We start from the raw sequence: 24,039 nt of genomic DNA, 5'->3' as shown, positions 1-24,039 counted from the left end.
AAGCAGGGTACGGCTTAGCATCTAGAGACTAAATTAAGAACCTTAGTAGCGCAAGAACGGACCTGCATCACCTCCCGTGGACATTGCACCTGAGGAGCTCTGATCAAGTCCCATAATCTTGAGATGCAAACAGAAGACCAAGTACTCTATACTTGGTCTTGGGGCAGACTCGGGACGCCTCCCATGGACATTGCGCCCAAGGAGTTCTGCCTAAGTCCTCCATATGCCTTGAACAAAAGTAGCGTCGGGAGGTCCATGACATGGGGAGCTTGGCTAGTCGACGAGTGAAGCACCTCTAGTGTCAGGGAACCCCATAGCTAGATGGCCTGGTAGAAGACGGGGCTAAAAAGATCCAAGTAACGCGAGATTGGATTTGGCGCATTCTCCCGAGGATGACGCGCGCCCGAGGAGTAATGAACAAATTCCATTCCTCGAGATGTGAACGGAAGCCCGAGTCGTCAGTACTCGGGCACGGGCATAAGTTGCCTAAGAGTAAATAAGGACTAAGTAGTGCAAGTATGGAACATGTGTAGGAGTAGTGGTACTGCTACTGTCCACTTTGATAGAAACATGTTGCTCAGCCATTTTTTACTAGTCACCTGTGTCAAAATGGGTACATAAACTGTTTAAGTTTATAAGCTGTCAATTAGAAATTAAGATAGAATAAAATAAATGTATATGCAAAATAAATAATTTAATAAATAAAAAGGTCAATTGATTAAGTACCTAAAAGACCGGACGAAGAGTGATGAAGAGTAATGGCTGAATTTGGAGGTCTTTTTGGTGGTCTTGTTAGGTGTGATGAGTATTGTTGGGGTTATGGTGCTATAATGTTTTTTTTTTTTTTTTTTGAGAAATATATCAATGAAAGACGACTGAAGCTTCAAGGATCATACAACAATCAAGTATTAGGCCACAAGGAGTCCTTGAAGAAGCGCAGGAGCTTCAGTCAAATGTGGAGCCATAGTTGAGACTTCAGTCAATATTCATCTTATCTTCGTCCACCCCTGCATCTACATTCATAAAGACCGTGTGTTCATTAGGAATGAGACTCACACTTGCCTCCGAATGGTTACTAGTTCTATCCAATTCTTCCATCCTAGGACAATTATTCACCTGGGATGCTGTATAACTAACCAAATAATCAAGGGCCCAGCTATTAACAAAATCATCTTTAAGCAAATACTGATCATGAACAAATTTATTCAGTCTGATCCATACTCTCCAAAGAAGAGGGATTAGCTTCTCCACTTCATGTCTAGAAAGGTTGTCCATGCACTCCAATAAAAACTCATAGATGTTAAGCTTGCGGTATCTGGCTAAACACCTTTAGTGGCCATGAACTTCTAATATTTTCCAAACTTTGACTTCCCCACAGAGCATGAAAAGAGGTCTCAAAGCATCCTTACACATCGGGCAAATTTTACTTTTGGAAATTCCATGTCTAGCAAGATTAAAATTAGTAGGCAAAAAATTTAAGGATGCTTTGGCTTTAAAATAATAATGCACTCCAATTATTAGTATAAAAGAAAAGGAAAAAAGATGACAATACGTGGCATGGTGGTAGAAAGGATGCAAAAGGAATGGTTTTCATTTTTCAAGAAAAAGAGATTAAAAAAGAATATTCTTTTGATTTCCCCACTTATGTGATCGTAAAAGATCCCATGCATGTTCGTGTTCGTATTTCTTTTTATCTTTCTTAAAAAAAAATTGAAAATGTTTAATGGTTAGCATTATTGCTAGTCAAATCACTCGTCTCAAAACTGGCAGGCTGTTACCATGCAAATGTGTGGCTCGAGTTAGTATACACCTTTAGTTATGTCTCAGAATAGCCCCTTTTATAAGTAAATGTGCTGTGTCTGCATTGCATGAGCTACCTTCAATCACCTTCACACTAAAAATTATGTTTCTTGATTTTTTTTCAAATCTGCCCCCACAGTTGTCAGTTTTGTATCACTACTCAAAAACAGTTTTTCTTTTTTAATTTAATTTGCTGCGTATTCGTGCATATAAGATCATACATACAATAAATCCGAAAATTTCTTTTATTGTGAAAACAAAAAAACAAAATCCTGCCGAAATACCAAAAAATTAAATGATACGTGCCTTGGCCTAAACTAGGTGGCAAAACAAAAGCTTACTGCTAATCTACAAGAGCAGGTCTAAGTTGATTGATTGCCTGAGTCTGCAGCATGTGTTGATGATTTATTAAGTACATAAAAAACTCTAAGACAGTTCGCGACTGCGCTTTGCAGCAGCAACAACTGCGTTCATGAACAGCCCACGAAGTCCACCCTTCTCCAACTCGTGAACGCCAGTAATAGTAGTCCCACCAGGTGATGCCACATCATCTTTAAGCTGGCCAGGATGCTTTCCAGATTTTGTGGCCATAGATGCGGCTCCTAGAACCTGGAATAGAAACAAATAATTGACTATTCCCACTAAATAGAAATCAGAGACAAGACGAACGCTTTACATATGTACACTGACAAATGGGTATATATGTATGTAAGGTACATTCTGGCAATAATATTCAAAATGCTATCAAAAATTGAAAAATATTTACTATAATGCAAAAAGTAGTGTCTTTCTTTGTACATTAAAGTTTGGAATAACTTATGATTTGCTTCATCTATTTACAACAAAGCAAAATTCTCAAGAAGGAAAAGTTTATGGATGCTCTAATTATTTTTTAGTACAAGTGATGATAAAGAATTATCAAATCTGGAACACAAAGTGACTTACTGTTTGAGAAGCCAAGCCCAAAGCTAAGTCTCGTGGTAACCCTGCAGCAACTCCCCCATCTGCCAAAGCTTCTATGGCCAAAAATACGTATGCAGGGCCACTACCACTGTACGATTTCAATAGAAAAAGAAAATTATGTAGTTTGACCACAGGAATGTCGATAATCATATATTTGCATCATTATTAACATACCATGTACCTTAAGCCAGTAGCAGCATCAAACAATTTTTCATCAGCTTTCCATATCTTGCCAATGGATCCAAATAAATTGACTATTATATTCCCATCTTCTTCTGTTGCAGCTCCTCCCAGGCTCATCACTATTAAAAGGAAGAAAATTTGACTTTCAATATTTTTGTCTGGAAATATGAGGTGCAAACGTGAACAAGATAAAAATGTGAAAAGGTTAGAGATTCAACTGATCCAAAAAAAAAAAAAAACCTTTAATAATAAATTCATTAGATATAATAATAAACTCTCATATTCCATTTTCCAAAATATATAGATAATGCATCTTTATAAAAACAATTTTAACCAAAAAGAAAAGTGTTTTAGTTGAATTAGTTTACTTTTTAAAAACAATGTGTTCTGTTACTGAACCACGTAATACAGTCTTGAGACCAATTTGAGAAGGCGGTATCTTATATAGAAACTAATGAGAAACAGTGCTAACCTCAGTATCTCAAAAAACTTATTGCACAAACTGTTCAGTAAATTGTACATTTTCTGTAAACGTGCATATTCTGCAAATTGTACATTTTCGGTAAACGTTACATATTCTGTAAATTGTACATGTTCTATATGAGACACGGTGGTATTTTATATAGAAACTAATGAGAAACAGTGCTAACATCAGTATTTTAAAAATCTTTACAAGGTATGGCATAAACTGTTCCCTAAATTGTACATGACGTGTAAACTAAACATAAGAAATGACTAAACCAAAATGATTATGATTGATTATCATCCTTCTAGCTAAGTTATAGAACTGCCATTTATAAGTTTATGTGCTCCCAATTTAAATTACCATTGTAAGACAAGACTCGTTAGACGAGCAAACTACTGATTTACAGTTAGTCAAAATTTATACATGTAGAAGTAACTATAAAAGTAAAACATATAATATGTTCCAGTCAAAACTTCATGGGGGACAACAAAGATGTTAGTATTCAGATTCTCAAACTCGCAATTTGAAAAGTGACAGGATGAACCAAAATATAGTTCCATGGTGCCTCAATCACAATATAACATAGAAATATTGAAACATTAAAATGCATTTAAAAAATTAATCCATAAAATGAGTTTAATATTCAAAGAAATGAAAATTGCATAGGTGAAAGTAATACCTGATGCAGCCTCGCCTACAGCAGCAGGAGTATTAGGCATTACTCTGATAAATCGGCTGTGACCGGCCCATTCCTATAATAAATTGAACAAAACTTGAAGATTAAGTGTAGTCTAACTGATGGTTTGTGATTTAAGATAAAAATTATGGTGATGATTTGTAGTAGTTTAGAATATTTGATGAGTAATAGTAGTGGCTAGAGTAAGTATGATGGGTTAGGATATTATAGTTAATGTTGTTGAGTGGACAAGTGAAGGAATTTTGATTAGGAATAGTAAGGTTAGAGTATAATAGAAAGTGGTAGAGTTTTATTGATGGTTTGTTGTTTTTAGTTACACCATTTGCAACCCATGATTGGGTATTTATAATGGCTAATCCATTTTATATTTGTGATTAGAATTATTTGTTCCAGATCCTTCTTTTACTAGTATTATAGTATGAATTAGCAGTCAAATTAGTATTAATTGTATTTATTTAGTATCCCTTATTTTCCTATTGTTTCCTAGAATTGCTCTCTAGTTTGTATATAAATATGTGTTCAATACAATACAAAATATACAATTCTCTTCACCATTTTGTACATGGTGTCAGAGCTTTTAGCTTACGAAATTCGAATTTTGCTACAAAATTAGGGTTTTTCTTTTGGGGTTTTGAACAAACACAAATTAGGATTTGGTCTATTTTAGGGTTTATTTTGGAAGACCTATTTCTGTTGGTTTCCTATTCTCACCGCCCACACCACAAGATTCCCCAGCTGTCGATCTCCGTTTCCCCAAAATCTAGCAGTCAGATTCCCTGCGCGTGGGCCCCACACGCCGTCACAAGCAGCGGCCCAATTACCCACGCGCCAGCGTGTGAGCGAGCGTGGGTCCATCTCCGACAGGCGTCTTCGTTCCGGTTGGTCTCCTCTGAGTTTCTGGTTGATTTGTGCCTCGTTTTTGCTCACCTAGTTTTCGTACTTGAGACTGTCAAGGTTTGTTCTAGGTTCTTTGTTGTGATTCTACTTGATTTTTTTTCGTGTTTGCTGTCGTGTTTCTTTAAGGAGTTATGGTTGAGAATAAATCAGAGACAAAATCAATAGTTGTATCTGATTTGGTTCTTGTGATGTCTAAAATCATAGACTATAAACTGACTAGTTCGAATTATTTGAAATGGAGTAAAACTGTTCGACTTTATTTAAGAAGTATTGACAAAGATGACCATTTAATTGATGATCCTCCGAAAGAGAGATGATTCGAGACGAACATGGCTCAAGAGGTTGCTCGCTTGTTCCTTCAAATCCGGAATTCGATTGCAGTGAGATCATTGACTTGATCAATCACTATGAATTGGTTAAATGACTAATGGATTATTTGGAATTTTTGTATTCTGGAAAAGACAATCTATCTCGTATGTATGAAGTTTGCAAAGTTTTTTACCATGTGGAGAATCAAGATCAGTCTCTTATGAATTACTTTATGGCATTTAAAAAGACGTATGAATATCTTAATATGTTGCTGTCATTTAGTACTGATGTGAAGGTTCAGCAGCGTTAGCGTGAGCAGATGGCTATCATGAGCTTTCTAGCAGGACTTTCATCTAAATTTGATTCTGCGAAAGCACAAGTTCTTTTTGGATCTGATGTCTCTTCTTTACAAGATGTCTTTAGCTGTATTCTTCGCACAGAAACTACTCCAACTATTCCGCTAAATAGTGCTTTGGTAAGTCGTAATAATAATTATGCGCTTGGAAATCCTCTACACCAAGTGGACACAAAGGAGGCAGTTCGCAAGGGTTTGAAACTCAAACACCAGATTCTGGAGGCATTATTTGCAACTATTGTAAAAAGTTGCCATACTAAATATTAGTGTAGAAAGCTCCCATTTAAAAATCAGCAAAAACACTTCGCTAATGTTGCGAGTACTAATGATGTCTCTGACAATCAATCCTTACTTTTGCTGATGAATTTGCCAAGTTCTCACGGTATCAAGAATCATTCAAGTCGTCATCTCCTTGTATCACTGCTATTATTGATTCAGGTAAATCTAATGTGTCTTCTTTCCTCATCCTCCAAAAAGGTCATTGATTCTAGCGCCACAGATCACATGACATGTAATTCTCATCTCTTTTCTACTTTTCAGTCTCACACTTCCACTTCTAGTGTTACTTCAGCTGATGGGTCACCATCTCGTGTTCATGGGTGTGGCACTATTACTCATATACCTTTGCTTACTTTGTCATCTGTCTTACACTTACCTAATTTATCCTTCAATTTGCTCTCTGTCAGTCAACTCACTCGTAATCTTAATTATTGCATCTCATTTATTCTCGATCATTGTTTATTTCAGGATCTTGTGACAAAGATGATTATTGGTTAAGGACACAAGTCTGGAGGCCTCTACATTCTTGATACACCGCCACCAACTTCTATTGCTTGTTCGAGTATCACTTCCGCTTTTGAGGCTCATTGTCGATTCGGCCACCCATCTCTTCCATTGCTCGAGAAGCTTTGTCCACAATATAGTAAGGTGTCTTCATTAGATTGTGAGTCGTGTCAATTTGTCAAACACCATCGTCTTAATTCGAGTCCTAGAGTCAATAAACGTGCTAGTGTTCATTTTGAATTAGTTCATTCTGATATTTGGGGTCCTTCACCTATTTTATCTAAACCTGGATTCAGGTTTTTGTTACTTTTGTGGATCATTATTCTCGTTTAACTTGGCTACTTTTAATGAAAAATTGTTCTGAGTTGTTTTCTATATTTTGTGCATTTATACTGAGATTAAAAATCAATTTAATATTTTCATTCGTACTTTGCGAAGTGATGATGCCAAAGAATATACATATGCTTTATTTCACTTGTATTTGGTTCAAAATGGCATACTTCATGAAACATCTTGTGTTGATACTGCATCCCAAAATGGTGTAGCAAAATGTAAAAACAAACATCTTCTTAAAACTGCACGTGCCCTCTTGTTTCAAATGCATGTTCCAAAACCTTTTTGGGCCGATGCAGTTTCTAAAGCATGTTCTCTCATTAATGCACACCATCCTCTGTTCTTATTGGTGAGATTCCCTATAAAGCTCTTTTTCCCAACATGTCATTATTTCCAATTGATACGAGAATATTTGGTAGTACTTATTTTGTTCGAGATGTTTGTCCACATATCACTAAGTTAGATCCCAAATCATTGAAGTGTATTTTTCATAATTATTCTCATCTTCAGAAATGTTACAGATGTTATTGTCCTAGTCTTAATAAATATCCTTTGTTCTTATAGGTGAGATTCCCTATAAAGCTCTTTTTCCCGACAAGTCATTATTTTGAATTGATCTGAGGATATTTGGTAGTTCTTGTTTTGTTCGGGATGTTCTTCCACGTGCACTAAGTTAGATCCCAAATCATTGAAGTGTGTTTTTCATGATTATCCTCGTCTTCAGAAAGGTTACAGATGTTATTGTCCTAGTCTTAATAAATATCTTGTCTCAATTAATGTTACCTTCATGGAAAATACACCATATTTTCCGTCCTCGCATGTTTTTCCTAGTCAGGGGAGGATGATGATTTGTTGGTCTATTCTATCACATCCTCTAAACCTATCCCGACACCAGCTCCTACTAAGCCTCCTATCATTCTAGTCTACTCCAGACGTCCACCTCCTGATTCATGTCCTGCACCTACTTCTTCGTCATCAGATCCAGACTCGAGCTATGATCTTCCTATTGCATTGCGCAAAGGTAAATGTCAGTGTACTTATTCTATTTCTTCTTTTGTTTCGTATAACGGCTTGTCGTCTTCTTCTTGTTCTTTTATTGCTTCCCTTGATTCTATATCTATTCCTAAAATTGTTCGTGAAGCCATCTCTCACCCTAGTTGGCATAATGCAATGATAGAAGAGATGAATGTTTTAGATGACAATGGTACTTGGGACTTGGTAGATTTAGTTTCAGGGAACGAGCTATATGATGCAAATGGGTGTTCACAGTTAAGGTCAATCCGGATGGATCAGTGGCTCGATTGAAGGCTCGTCTTGTCGCTAAAGGCTATGCTCAAACCTATGGTGTGGACTATAAAGATACTTTTTCTCCTGTTGTAAAATTGACATCAGTTCGATTATTTATTTCGATGGCAGCTACTCATAACTAGCCTTTGCATCAACTTGACATTAGGAATGCTTTTCTTCATGGTGATCTTCAAGAAGAGGTGTATATGGAGCAACCTCTTGATTTTCTTGCTTAGGGGGAGTGTGGAAGGGTTTGTCGTCTTCGAAAATCTTTATATGGTTTGAACAGAGCCTTCGTATGATGAAAAGCAAGTCCGATCATTCAGTGTTCTACAAACAATCAGAGGCTGGTATTATTCTGTTAGTTGTGTACGTTGATGACATTGTTATTACTGGAAGTGATGAACAAGAATCTCATCTCTCAAGTCTTTCATTCATACTCAGTTTCACATGAAGGATTTAGGGGTACTGAAGTATTTCTTGGGTGTTGAAGTTGCGAAAAGTAAAAATGGTATCTTTCTATCTCAGAGAAAATATGTCCTTGATTTATTAATCGAGACAGGAAAACTGGGAGCAAAGCCTTGTAGTACTCCAATAACTCCAAACATGCACCTTACAAGAGATGGGGAACTATTTGAAGATCCTGAGAGATATCGAAGATTGGTTGGGAAGTTGAATTACCTTACTGTGACTCATCCAAATATTGCATATTCAGTCAGCATTGTGAGTCAGTTTATGTCATCTCCAACAGTTCATCATTGGGTAGCGTTAAAGCAAATTTAGTATTACTTGAAAGGAGCACCTGGACGTGGTATTGTGTATACAAATCATGGGCACACTCATATTGAATGTTTTTCGAATGCAGATTGGGCAAGTTCCAAAATGGATAGAAGATCCACTTCGGGTTATTGTGTCTTTGTTGGAGGGAATTTGGTCTCATGGAAGAGTAAGAAGTAAAACGTTGTGTCACAACACATTGCAGAGTCAGAATATCAAGCTATGGCACATTCTGTGTGTGAGATAATGTGGATATACCAGCTCTTGACTGAAGTAGGACTTAAACCTCCAATACCAGCAAAATTGTGGTGTGATAACTAAGATGCTCTTCACATTGCATCTAATCCTGTATTTCATGAGCGAACTAAACACATTAAAATTGATTGTCATTTAGTTCGCGAGAAAATTCAACAAGGCTTGATCTCTACAGGATATGTGAAGATAGGAGAACAACTAGGGGACATCTTCACGAAAACTTTAAACGGGGTTCAGGTTGACTATCTTTGTAACAAGCTAGGTATAATTAACATTTATGCTCCGGCTTGAGGGGAAGTGTTATAGTATGAATTAGCTGTCAAATTAGTATTTATTGTATTTATTTAGTATCCCTTATTTTCCTATAGTTTCCTAGAATAGCTGTCTAGTTTGTATGTAAATATATGTTCAATACAATACAAAATATACAATTCTCTTCACCATTTTGTACAACTAGAATGAATTTTAACCAATTTACTTGTTTCTCAAGCATAACTAGAAAGTTCTAGACTAAACTTTTTCTAGAAATGTTTATAGGAAATTCTAGAATAAGGTATTTTAAAAATAGAGTAATGCATTCAAGAAATGTCTAGGAAGTAGTTTTTGAGAGAACTATGCTAGAAACGTGTAGCATCTTCTAATACTCCTCCTTGATACAAATTTCATTAACTCCAATCATGTCTCGTAGTAGCTCGAACTTTCTTCTTGGTGGTGCATTTGTGAATATATCTGCTAACTACTCTTTAGTCCTACAGTGCTTGAGTATTATTTCTTTGTTTGCTTCAGCTTCTCTGATGAAGTGATACTTGATACCTATATGCTTGGTTCTGCTGTGAAATACAAGATTCTTCGCCATTGTTATAGCTAATTTGCTATCGCAATAGATCTTTGTAGCTTTCACTTATGATTCTCCCATATCTTGAAGAATTCTTTTACGCCATATAGCTTGGCTTGTAGTCATTGTTGCTGCAATATACTCTGCTTTAGATGATGATTGCGCAATTGTCGCTTGTTTCTTTGATGCTTAGAAAAATATCCTTGATCCAATTGTGAGAGCATATACCGAGGTGCTTTTCATGTCGTCTAGTTATCCTGCCTAGTCACTATTTGGATAGCTGATTAGTTTTGAGTCATGGGTGACTCCATACCATATTCTGTAGTCATTTGTTCCTTGCAAGTATCTGAGTACTTTCTTGGCCGCTCCATAGAAAACTTGACTTGGATCCTGCATATATCTTGATAGTAGACTAATTGCATACATAATGTCTAGTCTTGTAACAATTAGATAGAGTAAGCTGCCAATTAAGCTTCAAAATTTTGATTCGTTTGCTTTTGGTGAGTCATTTTCTTTCTTGAGTGCTTTATTATTGTCTAATGGAGTTGATACTTTTTTACAACCTTCCATTCTGAATTTCTTCAAGAGAGTCTCTGTATACTTCTTTTGTGAGATAAAGATCCCATTGTCTTTTTGAGTTATTTCAATCCCGAGAAAGTAGTGCATTAAGCCCAAATCGCTCATCTCAAAAGTCTTCATCATATCTTCTTTTAATTTCTCGATCATCTTCTTATTATTTCCAGTGTAGATGAGATCGTCAACATATAAAGAGACGATGAGTGTGTTATTCGTACCTTGAGTTTTCATATAAAGTGTTGGCTCACTTTTGCTCCTAAATCCTTGTTCAATGAAGTAGCTGTCGATCATGTTGTACCTGGCTCGCGAAGCTTGCTTTAGGCCATATAAAGTCTTTTTCAATCTGAAAATTTTATATTCTTGACCTTGCACCATGAATCCTTGAGGTTGCTCCATATAGATTTCTTCTTCAAGGTAGCTGTTAAGGAATGTTGACTTTAGATCTAGTTGAAAAATCTTCTATTTCTTCTGTGCAGCTAGAGCATCAATGCCCTGATTGTGTCGAGGCGTACAACTGGAGCAAATATCTCATTGTAGTCGACTCCATCTTGTTGTGAGTACACTTTGGCTAATAACCTTGTTTTATGCTTCTAGATTGATCCATCTGAGTTGAGCTTTGTCTTGTAAACCCACTTGACTATCTTTGTCTTGGGAACGATCTACAGGTTCCCATGTCTCATTCTTCTCAATCGTCTTTATCTCTTCATTCATAGCTTATCTCCATACTTTTTGTTTTAGAGCAGCTTCAAAGCTTTCTGGCTCCATAAGCATTAAGTTGCATGTCTCGTAGATCTCTACTACATGATCTAATTCGTTTTAGTGGTGAATCTGGAGGGGATTCCACGACTTGTACTGGCACTTGTGTTGGAGATCCAATTTGATTTTTATCTTCGTTAATTTCTTATCTTGGTAATAGAGGAATGTTGATACTCTTTCTTTCAATTTCTTCTGTCTCCCAATTGTACGCAGCATCTTCGTCGAATCTTACGTCTCGGCTGAACATGAGCTTCTTTGTTCTTAAGCTATAGACTCAATAGTCTTTTGATTGAGTACTATAGCCTAAGAAGATTTCTTTCTCAGTTTTCTCATCTAGTTTGCCTCTCTTTTCTTGTGGAATATGAGTATAGCATATGCAGGCGAAAACTCTGAGTTGCTTTGTTAATGGCTTTCGTCCACTCCAAGCTTCGATCGGTGTCTTATCTTGCACAACTTTGGTTGGACATCTATTGACCAAATAGACTACAGTGCTTACTGTCTCGGCCCAAAATCTTTTTGGAAGACCCTTCTCCAGGAGCATGGCTCTTGCTGTCTCCATAACAGTCCTGATTTTTCTCTTAGATACACCATTTTGTTCTGGTGCGTATCCAATTGTGAGTTGATGGTTCATGCCTTCATCTTCAAAGAACTTGTGAACTCACTAGAAGTGTATCCTTTACCTCTATCACTTCTTATCGTCTTGATGTAATGACCACTTTACTTTTCAACCTGGGTGTTTATATTTCTTAAAAATATCAAAAACTTGTGATTCATTTCGCAAAAAGTAAACCCATGTCATTCTCGTAAAGACGTCGATGAGCAGAATGAAGTACTTATTTTGATCATTTGAGGGAGTATGCATAGGCCTGCAAACATTTGTGTGGACTAACTCCAGTGGCTCTTTAGCTCTCCAAGCTTTTCCAGATGAAATGGGCTAACGATGTTGTTTCTCGAGCATACACCTTTCACAAACATTGTTGACCTCCTTGATTGCTGGCAAGTCTCGCATCATTTTCTTCTATTGGAGGATCTTTAACCCATGGAAATTGAAATGCCCGAACATTCTATGACATAGCCACAATCCGTCTCCTAGCGCTTGCATTGCAACATTGCTTGTGTATCTCCATTGGATAGGAAAGCATATGTTTTCTTTCATTTTTATCTTTGCAATTTCAAAAAATTTATCTTGTTTGTCATAGATTGTGCAAGAATCTCCTTCAAAATGCAAAGAGTACCATTTTTCAATCATTTGACATAAACTGAGTAGGTTATGATCAATGTTGGGTACCAAGAGTACATCATTGATGTATCTCTAGTCTTTTCTAGCGTCAATGGCAATGGTATCTTTGTTAACTGCTTCCATGAAGACCACATTACCTATTTTGACTTTTGTCTTGGATTTATCAAGACTACAAAAGCTGCTTTCATTTTTTTGTCATGCGGTTACTGCAACCACTTCTGGATACAAAGTATCTTCATTTTCTTCTGATGCAGCTTGGCAGGCATAGAAGAGATTATTCTCATCATTTTTCTCCTCTAAAAAATTAGATTGATGGGATTTTCTTAAACGACAAGTTTTTTCAAGGTGCCCAAATTTTTTTACAATTTTAGCACTGAAGCTTTCCTTTAAACCAACAATCTTTCTCCAAGTGATTTTTTCTTTTGCAAATACCGCATGGAGAAAACTTGTCATTAGTTTCTTTAAGTTTTTCTTGATAATTCTTATTTATAAAATTTTCTTGTAATTTTCTCTTAAAGGCATTTTCAGTCAAATTTTCATTATGCCTTTCTTGTCATGTTCACATGCTTCAAGATATCCCATTAATTTTAGTAGTTGATACAGTTTCTAAATCTTTTATTTCTTCTACCACAAAAAATTATTGCATCATGTTTTTCTGTACAAGAAATTAGTATTTTTTTACTATTATTTTCTTGTCAGTAACGATTTCACCATAGGCTCTCATGCATGCGTCAATGTTTAAAAAGGCGTTTTTGAGGCGTGCCGCAGAAAAAAAATGCATCAAGGCGCCTTGCTAAGCAGAAGTGAGGCAGTGAGTTGGGTCAGGTAAGGTAGAATTTGAGAGAGGCGTACATCGCATGGAGAAAACTTGTCGTTAGTTTCTTTTAGTTTTTCTTGATAATTCTTATTTTTAAAATTTTCTTGTAATTTTCTCTGAAAGGCATTTTCAGTCAAATTTTCATTATGCTTCAAGAGATCCCATTAATTCAGTAGTTGATACAGTTTCTAAATCTTTTATTTCTTCTACCACAAAAATTATTGCAACATATTTTTCTATACAAGAAATTAGTTTCTTTTACTATTATTTTCTTGTCAGTAACAATTTCACCATAGGCTCTCATGCATGCGTCAATGTTTAAAAAGACGTTTTTGAGGCGCGCCGCAGAAAAAAAAAAAACCGCATCATGGCGCCTTGCTAAGCAGGAGTGAGGCGGTGAGTTGGGTTAGCTGAGGTAGAATTTGAGAGAGGTGTACGCCTCAGGATTGTATTTTCGTAATGGGCTTTTTTATGCCCAAAAAGGCCAAAAATCAAATTGAAACACAACTGATCTAAATAGGCCCCAAAAAAATTGATCAAAACTTATCTTAAATAAGCCCAAATCCAATAAAACTTAAAACTAAGATTTGAATAAACCCAATAAAACTTAAAAACAAATAAAGTCAGAAACCCTACTCACTCACTCAGCGCTTCTCCTCTCCTTTCTTTCTATCAATCTTCTCCTCTCCTCTCCCTCTAGTTCATCTCCTCTGCCCAGCCAAGAGTTTGTTCTAGGATAGTTGAATTTAGGATGCTAGTTCTAGAAACAATAGTTAATTTTATTTTAGAAATTTAGATAATTTATGATATATTTATGTTTGAGTTTTATGATACAATGGTATGTTTGAGTTTTATGACATTTCTTATTCAATGTTTGAGTTTTATAAGACACATTCATCTTACCTTATATCTTTAGGTGTTCTAAAATATTTTTTTTATTAAATAGTTAAGGCTTACTCCTCAATGCACCTTGAGGCATACGCCTCTTCTCACAAAAACAAAATGCCTTGAGGCTTAAAAGCGATATTTTAAACATTGCCATGCGTACCTTGACCTTGACAGTTCCTTGGAACTCATCCTGCGACGTATCCCATGCTTCTTTTGCTCTTGATCCGCCCATTATTCGTGGAAAAATTTCGTCTGCCATAGCACGCTGCAAGCAAAATAATGCTAGAGAATCCTTTTGTTGTTTCTCTTCCAGAGTCTTATGATTTTATGAGAGAGTAGACGTGTTATGTTTCCAGGAACACTAAATCCATCTTCAACCATTTTCTACAGATTTTGTGATAAAAAATTGGTCTTCATTTGGATAGACCAAAATCATAATTTTCTCCTTAGAAAATTGGAAGAGGTAGAGTTGAGCGGCTGGAATCAGTACTCATGATGAGTAGAAAAAATCACGCCCAGTGTTGAGATCAAACCTAGCACTGATACCAACGATGATTTGTGATTTAGGATAAAGAAAATAGTGATGATTTGTTGTAATTTAGAATATTTGATGAGTAATAGTTGTGGCTAGAGTAAGTATGATGGGTTAGGATATTGCAATTAATGTTGTTGAGTGGACAAGTGAAGGAATTTGGATTTAGAAAAATAAGGTTAGAGTATAGTGGAAAGTAGTAGAGTTTTATTGATGGTTTGTTATTTCTAGTTACACAATTTGATGATGGGGTATTTATAATGGCTAACCCACTTTACACTTGTGGCTAAAATTATTTGTTCTAGATTCTTCTTTCACTAGAAAGAATTTTAACCACACAAATTGTTTCTCAAGCATAACTAGAATGTTCTAGACTAAAGTTTTTCTAGAAATGCTTATAAAAAAACTTTAGAGTAAGCTATTTTACAAATATCTAGAAAGTCATAGGATAAAGTATTATAATAATAAAGTAGAACATATAAACCAACCAAGTGTTCGATTATCATATTGCTCAACACTAGACATTCACAATCCCAACTGCACTAGAAAATTTTTAAATTTAGTCAGAGAAGGCCACACACACCTGCAGATCTTTCAATTTGACTCCTGCAGCAACTGAAACTAGAAGCTTCTTCTTGGAAAGGAGTGGCTTCAATTGCAAGACCACATCTTTAACTGCGATTACAGAAAGAAGCAAATGTTTTTGTAGCAAAGATCCTCATAATAAAAGTAGCCATAGCTCTAACATCAGAGCATTATCACTCTTGAAAGAAATGCACAGAAACAAATATAATTATATACAGATGTTCATAAACGTTTCACGACCCTGGTCTGCTTCAGCTCAGTTCCATATCATATTAATAATACTTGGTGAAACAAAACTAACTAAAAGAATATGAATGGAGCTATACCAACTTGAGGCTTCACAGAGAAAATAACCACGTCGCTCTCTTCAACAACCTGTTATACAGAAATAACAATCAAACAAAATATAGAGCACAGCAGACACAAAATAAGAAAAACCCATTAGAAAGTCTATTTGGTTGCTGAGAAAAGGTAAGATTTTGCATTCCAATTTTTCAAAATCGAAACCTCCTTTATAAAGCAGAGGCAAAATAAATTCAAAGATATTCAATCATTTTCTGATTGGAATTCAGTTTCACAAAATATTCTCAGCAACCAAAATATAAACCACAAAAAATACAATACCGAAGAGCACCAGAAGCACACTATACGTCGTCGTTCTTAGGGAGAACTCTGACTCCGAAGGACTCGAAGACTTGGCGTCGATCAGTTTTGGAGTGAGATGTAGACATACGAGAAGCGGGCAAGACACCAGAACGGACCACTCCCCTGGCAATACTCTCCGCCATTTTTCCTGCTCCGATAAACCCTATCTTGTATGTATCCGCCTGGATGAGAAACACCTCCATGATTCTCTCCACTCCACTCACCAACACTATAACTCGAGAAACAGTCAAAAAGATATGGGATAGCTGCTTCTGCTGCTGACGAGACGACTGGTGCTAGTAGTGCTGTTCACCTGTTTTATTGGGATTGTTTAACTAGGTATATCATCATTCGACCCATGGATCCAGAGAATGCGGCAGTTGGAAACGTGGGCTTTAGATAAATATGCCTTCTTACATGATTTTAGATTTATACCCGGTGGAAAATGGATGGGTAGTGGTAATGATAATAGAATGAGAAATTGGTTGAAATAGAGCTTTTATAGTACATTTTGCACACTAACATACTTTCAAAACATTTTAGCCAAATGGTCTTTTTTTTAATGAGTGGGTATAATTTTACCCATTTATCCTTTCATTTACTTTTACTTTGATAGAAAAAAAATAAAATAGAAATGCTAAAATACAAAAATCTCTAATGTCATTTTTCCCTAAATCCCCTAAATCGTAAGCTCCTCCTTCACGCACGGCTCATGGCAGTCGTGTCTTCCCCTTCATGCACGGCTCACTGCGGCTCACGACGGCCTCCTCTACTCACGGCGACGCAGGTATGTGACCCATCCCTCCACCTCATCTCTTTGTTCTCTCATTGACCCGAGCAACCCATCCCTCCCTCTCCTCACTCACGGCAAGCCACTCTTCCTCTTCTCCTTCAGTCACTCTTCTCCCTCCCTCCCGTCTCTCTATTACTCTCTCTCTCTCTATATATATATATATGTGTTAATGTATTTTTTTTTAATTTATGTGTTGTTTTACTGATTTTTAAGAATGTTATTGTTTACATTGAGATATTTCATTTATGCATGAAAGATGTTTGATAAAATGATTGAGAGAAGCAAAATACTAGATTATTGTTTACATTGGCTAAAATGTTATTGTTTTTTACTGATTTTTAAGAATGTTATTGTTTACATTGAGATATTTCATTTATGCATGAAAGATGTTTGATAAAATGAATGAGAGAAGCATAGTATTAGATTGACTGTGTTGTAGTAATTTTTGGTGAAATTGATGATAAAATATCAAAGCATGCTTCTTTTTTATTAATTAATGATGGTTAGGTTCCTCTTTTGGGCTCTTTACATTATTATTTGGAATTCTACATATTACTAAGATGAGGTTTTTGGTTTGGTAATTGCGGTTCTATGACAAAAAAGGTAAGAGTCCAAAAAAATTACAGTGGAGAGTTTTTCAGCAACATTTATCATTGTTGAAGTACTTATATTTTTAAGGATTGTTATTTGAAGTACCATTAGTCTATATGTGTATATATATATATATATTGTCACTAACATTAATATTCACATCTTAGCTTTTTTACTGATGCATGTATTTGATGAGAGGCATTAGGAAAATAAGGTTTTATAGCCAACTTACATAATTTGCTACAATGTTGATTGGTTCTGCATTGAATTGTGATTTCTGAACAAATCAATTGGGATATTTACTAGAATAGGCACAACGCATGACTGAATTTATTGGGATAGAGTATTTGGTTGTATGTTTTTCATTAGGAATATATGGTAGTGACAATAAGCTTTTGAGCATAGTTTGTGAACGGATTAAATTGGTTGACTCGGTTTTTGTAATAGGAACTCAATTTTGGACAGGTTAGTTGTAAATTGTTTCTCATTTTTTGTAATAGGTATTTGGTTTTGGACTGTCAAATTGTAAATTACTTGTCTCAGGTCTTGCTGAATATTTTTACAGGTAGTATTATTACAAGAAAAATGGTGTCTAGATGTTCAAGCACTTCATTAGCGGCATCTCCTAAAATACAATCAATAAAAGAAGTAACAGAAAAGTCTCCAATGACATCAGCCTCTCCTCCAACTCAAGCAATAAAAGAAGCAATTAGAAAGTCTCCACAAAAATCATCTTCTCTTCCAATACATGCAAGAGAAGAGACAAATGAAAAATATTCACTGAAACCATCACTGTTATTGTCTAAGGTATATAAATAAATAATAGAATGATATCATTGTTGGATAAGTAAGAATAAGAATATAATTGATTCATAATGTTATAATTTACAGGTGAAATATTTAGACATACCATCACTAAGACCGATATTGATGGAGAATGAGCATTTTACAAGTCGTGTATCTGTAGCCTACAGGATACAAGTGTTGAGGAATATACGATCATTACTTTGTTATGAAGATTTGGAAGCATTCATAGCTTCTTGTTTTGGTCATCTTCTTAAACTAATCAATCTAGCGAAGAGTAGTGGACAGTTGATACATTTTCTTTTACAGAGGCGGGTACAAACTAATAAAGAAAATGAGTTATGGTTTGATATTGATAGTCAACCTATTAGGTTTTCAATGCACGAGTTTGCATTGATTAGTGGCTTTAATTTTGGAAAATCCAATGACCCAAACTTGAGTAGTCTAAGAAAGGGTAATAGGCTTAAAAAAGAGTATTTTAGGGACATAGAAGGACACATTACTCTTCAAGATTTGGAAACTATATTTTTGGATATGAGTGAAGAAAATCTAGCAGGGGAGTTGAAAAAAAAGAAGAAATATATAAAGAAAAATCGGGATCATTTGAGACTTGCTTTGCTTTATTGTTTGGAAGGAGCAATGCTTGCACATGAGCTTGCACAACCTATAGGGGAGGAAAACATGGGTATTGTTGAGGACTGGGATGTCTTTAACAAATATCCATGGGGTAGGTTATGTTATAATCTCACATTAGATAGTTTGAAGATGAATTTGAAGAAAAAGTATGTTAAGTACCAAAATAAGGTTGGTGGGAAAAAAAGCAAAGAATCATACAAATTATATGGTTTTCCTTATATTTTTCAGGTTAGTTGTTTAATATATTTGAATGAATTTAAACATCAATATCTTGTCTTTAGTTTGTCTAATTTGTCTCTTTTAGTTTTTAGTATTTTAGGTTTGGATTTATGAAGCAATATTTTTACTTGGAATTTATTCGCAAACCAAAAAGAAGGAAATGTGACTCTTTGTTGCTTACATTGGGAAGCAAAAGAGCTCGAATACAAAGAGATTAGTCATGCATTGAAGCTTACTCATGGAAAAGTAAGTCAAAATTACTATTTTGGTGATGTGTGAATTTATTTATAATATGGGTAAGGTAAATTTAAGTCGTTATATGTTTGTTTGACAGATTGACGTACATAATATCCTCCATGCTTCTGAGTTAGAGAAGTGCCAACCATACATGAAGGATTTTGAGTTATTGAATGATAAGGTTGATGACTTGATTGATACCTTTGTTAAAAAACTTAAGGTTTGCAGTCCTGTTTTGAGTGAATACAATAAGGAAGAAGAGAAGATTGATGTTTCAGATGATAAAAAAAAATGTGTCATTCAACTTCAAATGTCAATCCAAATCAGAATTCGGGGAATGTGATAAAGTTATGGGTTGATTTGGAGAAGAAAATGAACACTCGTTTTGATGAGTTGATGAAGCGACAAGATGAAATAGACTCCAAATTGGACTTGGTGTTATCAATGATGGTTTGTAGTTCTGGTTGTAAATCTAATCAACCTGAGTTTGAGTTGGAGGCTAAACATAATGGCATAAAAGTTGATGGTGGTGAGTGCGGAGATGCGTATAGATGTCACTCCACCTACTTTTAATGGCGATGATGTTGTTTGAAATAACGAAAATGAAGTTGAGGTCACATCTCCTCATCCTAGGCCTATGAGAAAAAGGAAACGTGCTCCTGCCCTAATGACACCATATACAGACCCAACAAAAGGAGAAAATTTAGAAAAGGTGAAGGGTTCAAAGTTGATCCATTTCGCAAGTTTGACGAGCACAAGGAAGAGGCTTTTATGAAGTGGTTCAATGAGAACAACACAAGGTACTTTAATTTATTATTTTTCCTTGCATTATGATTGTCTTTACAGGCCTAACACAATTTAAAAATTGATGTGTGCAGCATGTTAATTAACTGTGGAACCGGCAGCTACCAAAGGAAATACTTCGAACAATTATTTACCCCAGCAACATGGCTGTCTACTGATGTTAGTATAATTGTCTTTTAATTTTACTTGTTCAAATATTATAAATGAAAGTTTGCTTACGCTACCCTTTATAATGATATTACTAATGCAGCATATAGATGAGGCTTTATGGGGCATGAGAAAAAGGTCACAAAAGTATCATGACCTCTTTGATCAGAATGTCGCCATTCTTGATGAATTCTTTTCTCAGTGGCTTTGCGGACATTGGGAGAAGTTCAATTTAGGTAACAATTACAAGGACTTTGTATTTGATGATGTTTTTATTAAGTATGTTAATGGTGAGAAACCACTTAGAGGAAAGGCTTCGGAGAATGTTCACACACTTTACATACCACTAAATATCGAAGGCAAACATTGGGTGTCGTTGGCAGTCAAGTTGGAGAAGTGGCAGATTGTAGTGTTCGATAGCAATATAAACCTCACACCTGATCGAAAATTGGCCAAACACTTGGAGCCTTTCCGGTGCATGCTACCATACTTGCTTCGTCAAAGTGGTAAGTTTATGGGTCGTCTTCACAAAATTCCTGAGCCTTTTACATGTCGAAGGTTGTGTGACATTTCTCAAGACCAATCCAGGTACTTCATCAGAACATTTGTATGTGGTTTGATTAATTTTGAACGAGTTATATAATTGTAATTTCTTTATGCAGCGGAGATTGTGGAATATTTGCCATCAAGCATATCGAGTTCGACATGTGCGGGCTAAACATGAATTATGTTCACAATGAAAATATTGTCTTCTTTCGAAAATAAATGTCATGTGAAATCTACAATAGAGATTGGGATCCATAGTAAAGGAAAATATGGAATAGTATTTTGTTTATGTATCAAACTCTTATAGTATGACTTGTATTGGATATTTATTAGCAAAGGCAATGGAATGGAATGGTATTTTGTTTATGTATAAAACAGTTCTGGTATACCACAAATTGTTATAGACTACTTGTGTTGGTTGTTTTTGTTTCAGACCTCTTTGTGTTATATTTCAATAGCCTGTCTAAAACTTTCGACAGCTAGTCTAAAATTTCGACTGCTTGTCTAAAAATTTCGGCAGCTAGTCTAAAATTTCGACTGCATGTCTAAAGCTTTCGACAACTTGTCTAAACTTTCGACTACCTGTCTAAAATGTTTGAAATGTCTAAAAAGGCTCCAATAACACAATAAAAGAACATATATCTCAATTAACATTTTATAAAGTTAAACAAAGCTTAATCTTTATGAGATTATGGTGATTACAGATTGAGTGGTACATATTTCATTCAAACTACTATTGTTATCCCCAAAAATTGGAGATCAATGACGTGGCAATAAAGGTGACAAGTGGCAGTGCATGGTCAGTAAAAGACATATTAATAGTCAATAAATACATTGACTCCTCAGAGTTGTGATAAAGTGACCCGGTAGACTGGTGAAGAGTTTGGACTGCTTGAAAGATGTCATAACCAAGCCAAGTGCATCCTAGGAGAGCTAAGGAGAGTGCATCCTAGGAGATCCCAAGGGTGTGGTCCGAGGAGAGCCCAAGGGACTTTGGTCCGAGGAGAACCCAAGAGAGTGGTCCTAGGAGACCCCAAGAGAGTGGTCCTAGGAGACCCCAAGGATGTGGTCCGAGGAGAGCCCAAGAATTTGGTCTTTATGCGTATGTCCAACAAGTGCATGGTTGTCCAAATAAAGACATGGCATGCTAGAGGAGAGTGCCATATTAAAGGAGAGGAGTGCATGTCCTACCACCATGCACATGTCCGACCAACAAATGTTTGTCCTACCAACAAGTGTATGTCCTACCACCATGCACATGTCCGACCAGTACTTGCATGAGTGGTCAGTAGGAGAGGTGGATCAACTAGCTAGAGGAGGACTAAGTCAAGATTCCCAGAAACAGCTTCAACAAGATACGCGGGAATCTCTCATTCTTCCCACAAATGGGGGGTTTTGTTACATTTTGAATGTTTTTTGTAATTTAAATGTAATAAATATAATAAAATATCCCGATTCTAGGGGATATCAGATGTATGACCCTAAGCCTATAAATAGAGGGCTTATGGGATTAGAGAGGGGCAGCTTCTTTCTAGACTTTTGGGAAAATTTGGGTCTGATTATTCTAGAGAGAGAAAATTTGGGTCTGAGTATTCTAGAGAGAGAAAGTGCTGGTATTTGAAAGGATTCTTGTATTTTTGCAATCTGTACTGAAGAAACTCAGTTGGCTCAGTCCATCTGATCTTGAGTACAGATCTATAATCACAACTCTAAGTGGATTAGGCTATTACCGACTGATCGGGGCTGAACCACTATAAAAATCTTGTGTGTTATTTACTTTTCTTGATAAAACTATCTGTGTCGTTTAAATTCTCTTGAAGGTTTATCGTTTTTGACGTTCTCACGTCATTGGCTAAAAACACAGTCAACAACTATGATGATCAAGGATTGAGTGGTAGATAATCTATTGAGGTACTATTATGATGATTATGTTTATAGTATTAGAACAACACTTTATCATGTAAAATTGGATCTTAATTCATTATACCTTTTTGACAATTAGCCATGAGTTTCGACAACTTGTCTAGCATTTTATAAAGTTAAACAAAACTTAATATTTATGATATTATGATGATTACAGATTGAGTGGTACAATTTTCAATCAAACTACTATGATGATCAAGGATTGAGTGGTAGATAATCTATTGAGGTACTATTATAATGATTATGTTTATAGTATTAGAACAACACTTTATCATCTAGAATTGGATCTTAATTCATTATACATTTTTGACAATTAGCCATGACTTTCGACAGCTTGTCTAAAATTTTGACGACTTGTCTAAAACTTTCAACAGTTTGTCTAAAATTTCGACTGCTTGTCTAAAACTTTCGATAACTAGTCTGAAATTTTGACTGCTTATCTAAAAATTTCGACAACTAGTCTAAAATTTTGACTGCCTGTCTAAAGCTTTCGACAACTTGTCTAAAATTTTGACTGCCTGTCTAAAATGTTTGAAATGTCTAAAAAGGCTCCAATAACACAATAAAAGAACATATATCTCAATTAACATTTTACAAAGTTAAACAAAACTTAATCTGTATGAGATTATGATGATTACAGATTGAGTGGTACAATTTTCAATTAAACTACTATGATGATCAAGGATTGAGTGGTAGATAATCTATTGAGGTACTATTATGATGGTTATGTTTATAGTATTAGAACAACACTTTATCATGTAGAATTGGATCTTAATTCATTATACATTTTTGACAATTAGCCATGACTTTCGACAACTTGTCTAAAATTTTGACTGCATATCTAAAACTTTCGACAGCTAGTCTGAAATTTCGACTGCTTGTCTAAAAATTTCAACAGCTAGTCTAAAATTTTGACTGCCGGTCTAAAGCTTTCGACGACTAGTCTAAAATTTCGACAGGTTGTCTGAAATGTTTGAAATGTCCAAAAAGGCTCCAATAACACAATAAAGCAACATAGTTAAAACTATCAACAACCAGTTTCAATACTCGGACAACCTAGTTAAAACATTACATATCAAACCAAGTCCAAAATATGAAATCACACAATATTATCAAAATATTAAACACCAAACCAAGTCCAAAATAAATAAAAAAATAATCACTTCTTGCATGTGGTTTTGTTGTGCCCATAACATCCACAATTGGAACACTTCCATTGCTTTTTTCCCCCATCAACATCAGAAACCTTACCCTTTACTTTCTTTGATGACGATTTCAGGTGCAGAATTACTCTTCTGCTTTGGAAACTCTCCTCTCGAAGGAATTCGTTTATTCTTTGGTCTCCCAAGGGGAATTAACT

At 35.6% G+C, this 24,039-nt stretch overlaps 1 protein-coding gene across 2 annotated transcripts; it reads right to left on the bottom strand.

The window, feature by feature from the left end:
- Window positions 1–2,027: 2,027 nt before the first annotated feature.
- LOC133823359 (pyrroline-5-carboxylate reductase) lies at window positions 2,028–16,409 on the bottom strand. 2 transcript variants are annotated; one of them, XM_062256047.1, is made up of 8 exons: window positions 15,985–16,409; window positions 15,661–15,709; window positions 15,333–15,424; window positions 14,378–14,482; window positions 4,092–4,164; window positions 2,945–3,065; window positions 2,746–2,851; window positions 2,028–2,409 (listed from the first exon to the last, which is right to left on the bottom strand). In XM_062256047.1, exons 1-8 carry the CDS (start codon window positions 16,180–16,182, stop codon window positions 2,227–2,229), a joined length of 927 nt encoding a protein of 308 aa, XP_062112031.1. In that variant the 5' UTR covers window positions 16,183–16,409; the 3' UTR covers window positions 2,028–2,226. The 2 variants fall into 2 exon arrangements, with proteins under 2 accessions (XP_062112031.1, XP_062112032.1); XM_062256048.1 differs by lacking the exon at window positions 14,378–14,482 and having other exon boundaries at window positions 15,985–16,403.
- Between the last annotated feature and the right edge of the window lie 7,630 nt (window positions 16,410–24,039).

This window comes from Humulus lupulus, chromosome 3, assembly GCF_963169125.1.
Source record: "Humulus lupulus chromosome 3, drHumLupu1.1, whole genome shotgun sequence".
NCBI lineage: Eukaryota > Viridiplantae > Streptophyta > Magnoliopsida > Rosales > Cannabaceae > Humulus > Humulus lupulus.
This window is presented reverse-complemented; position numbering and strand designations above follow the sequence as displayed.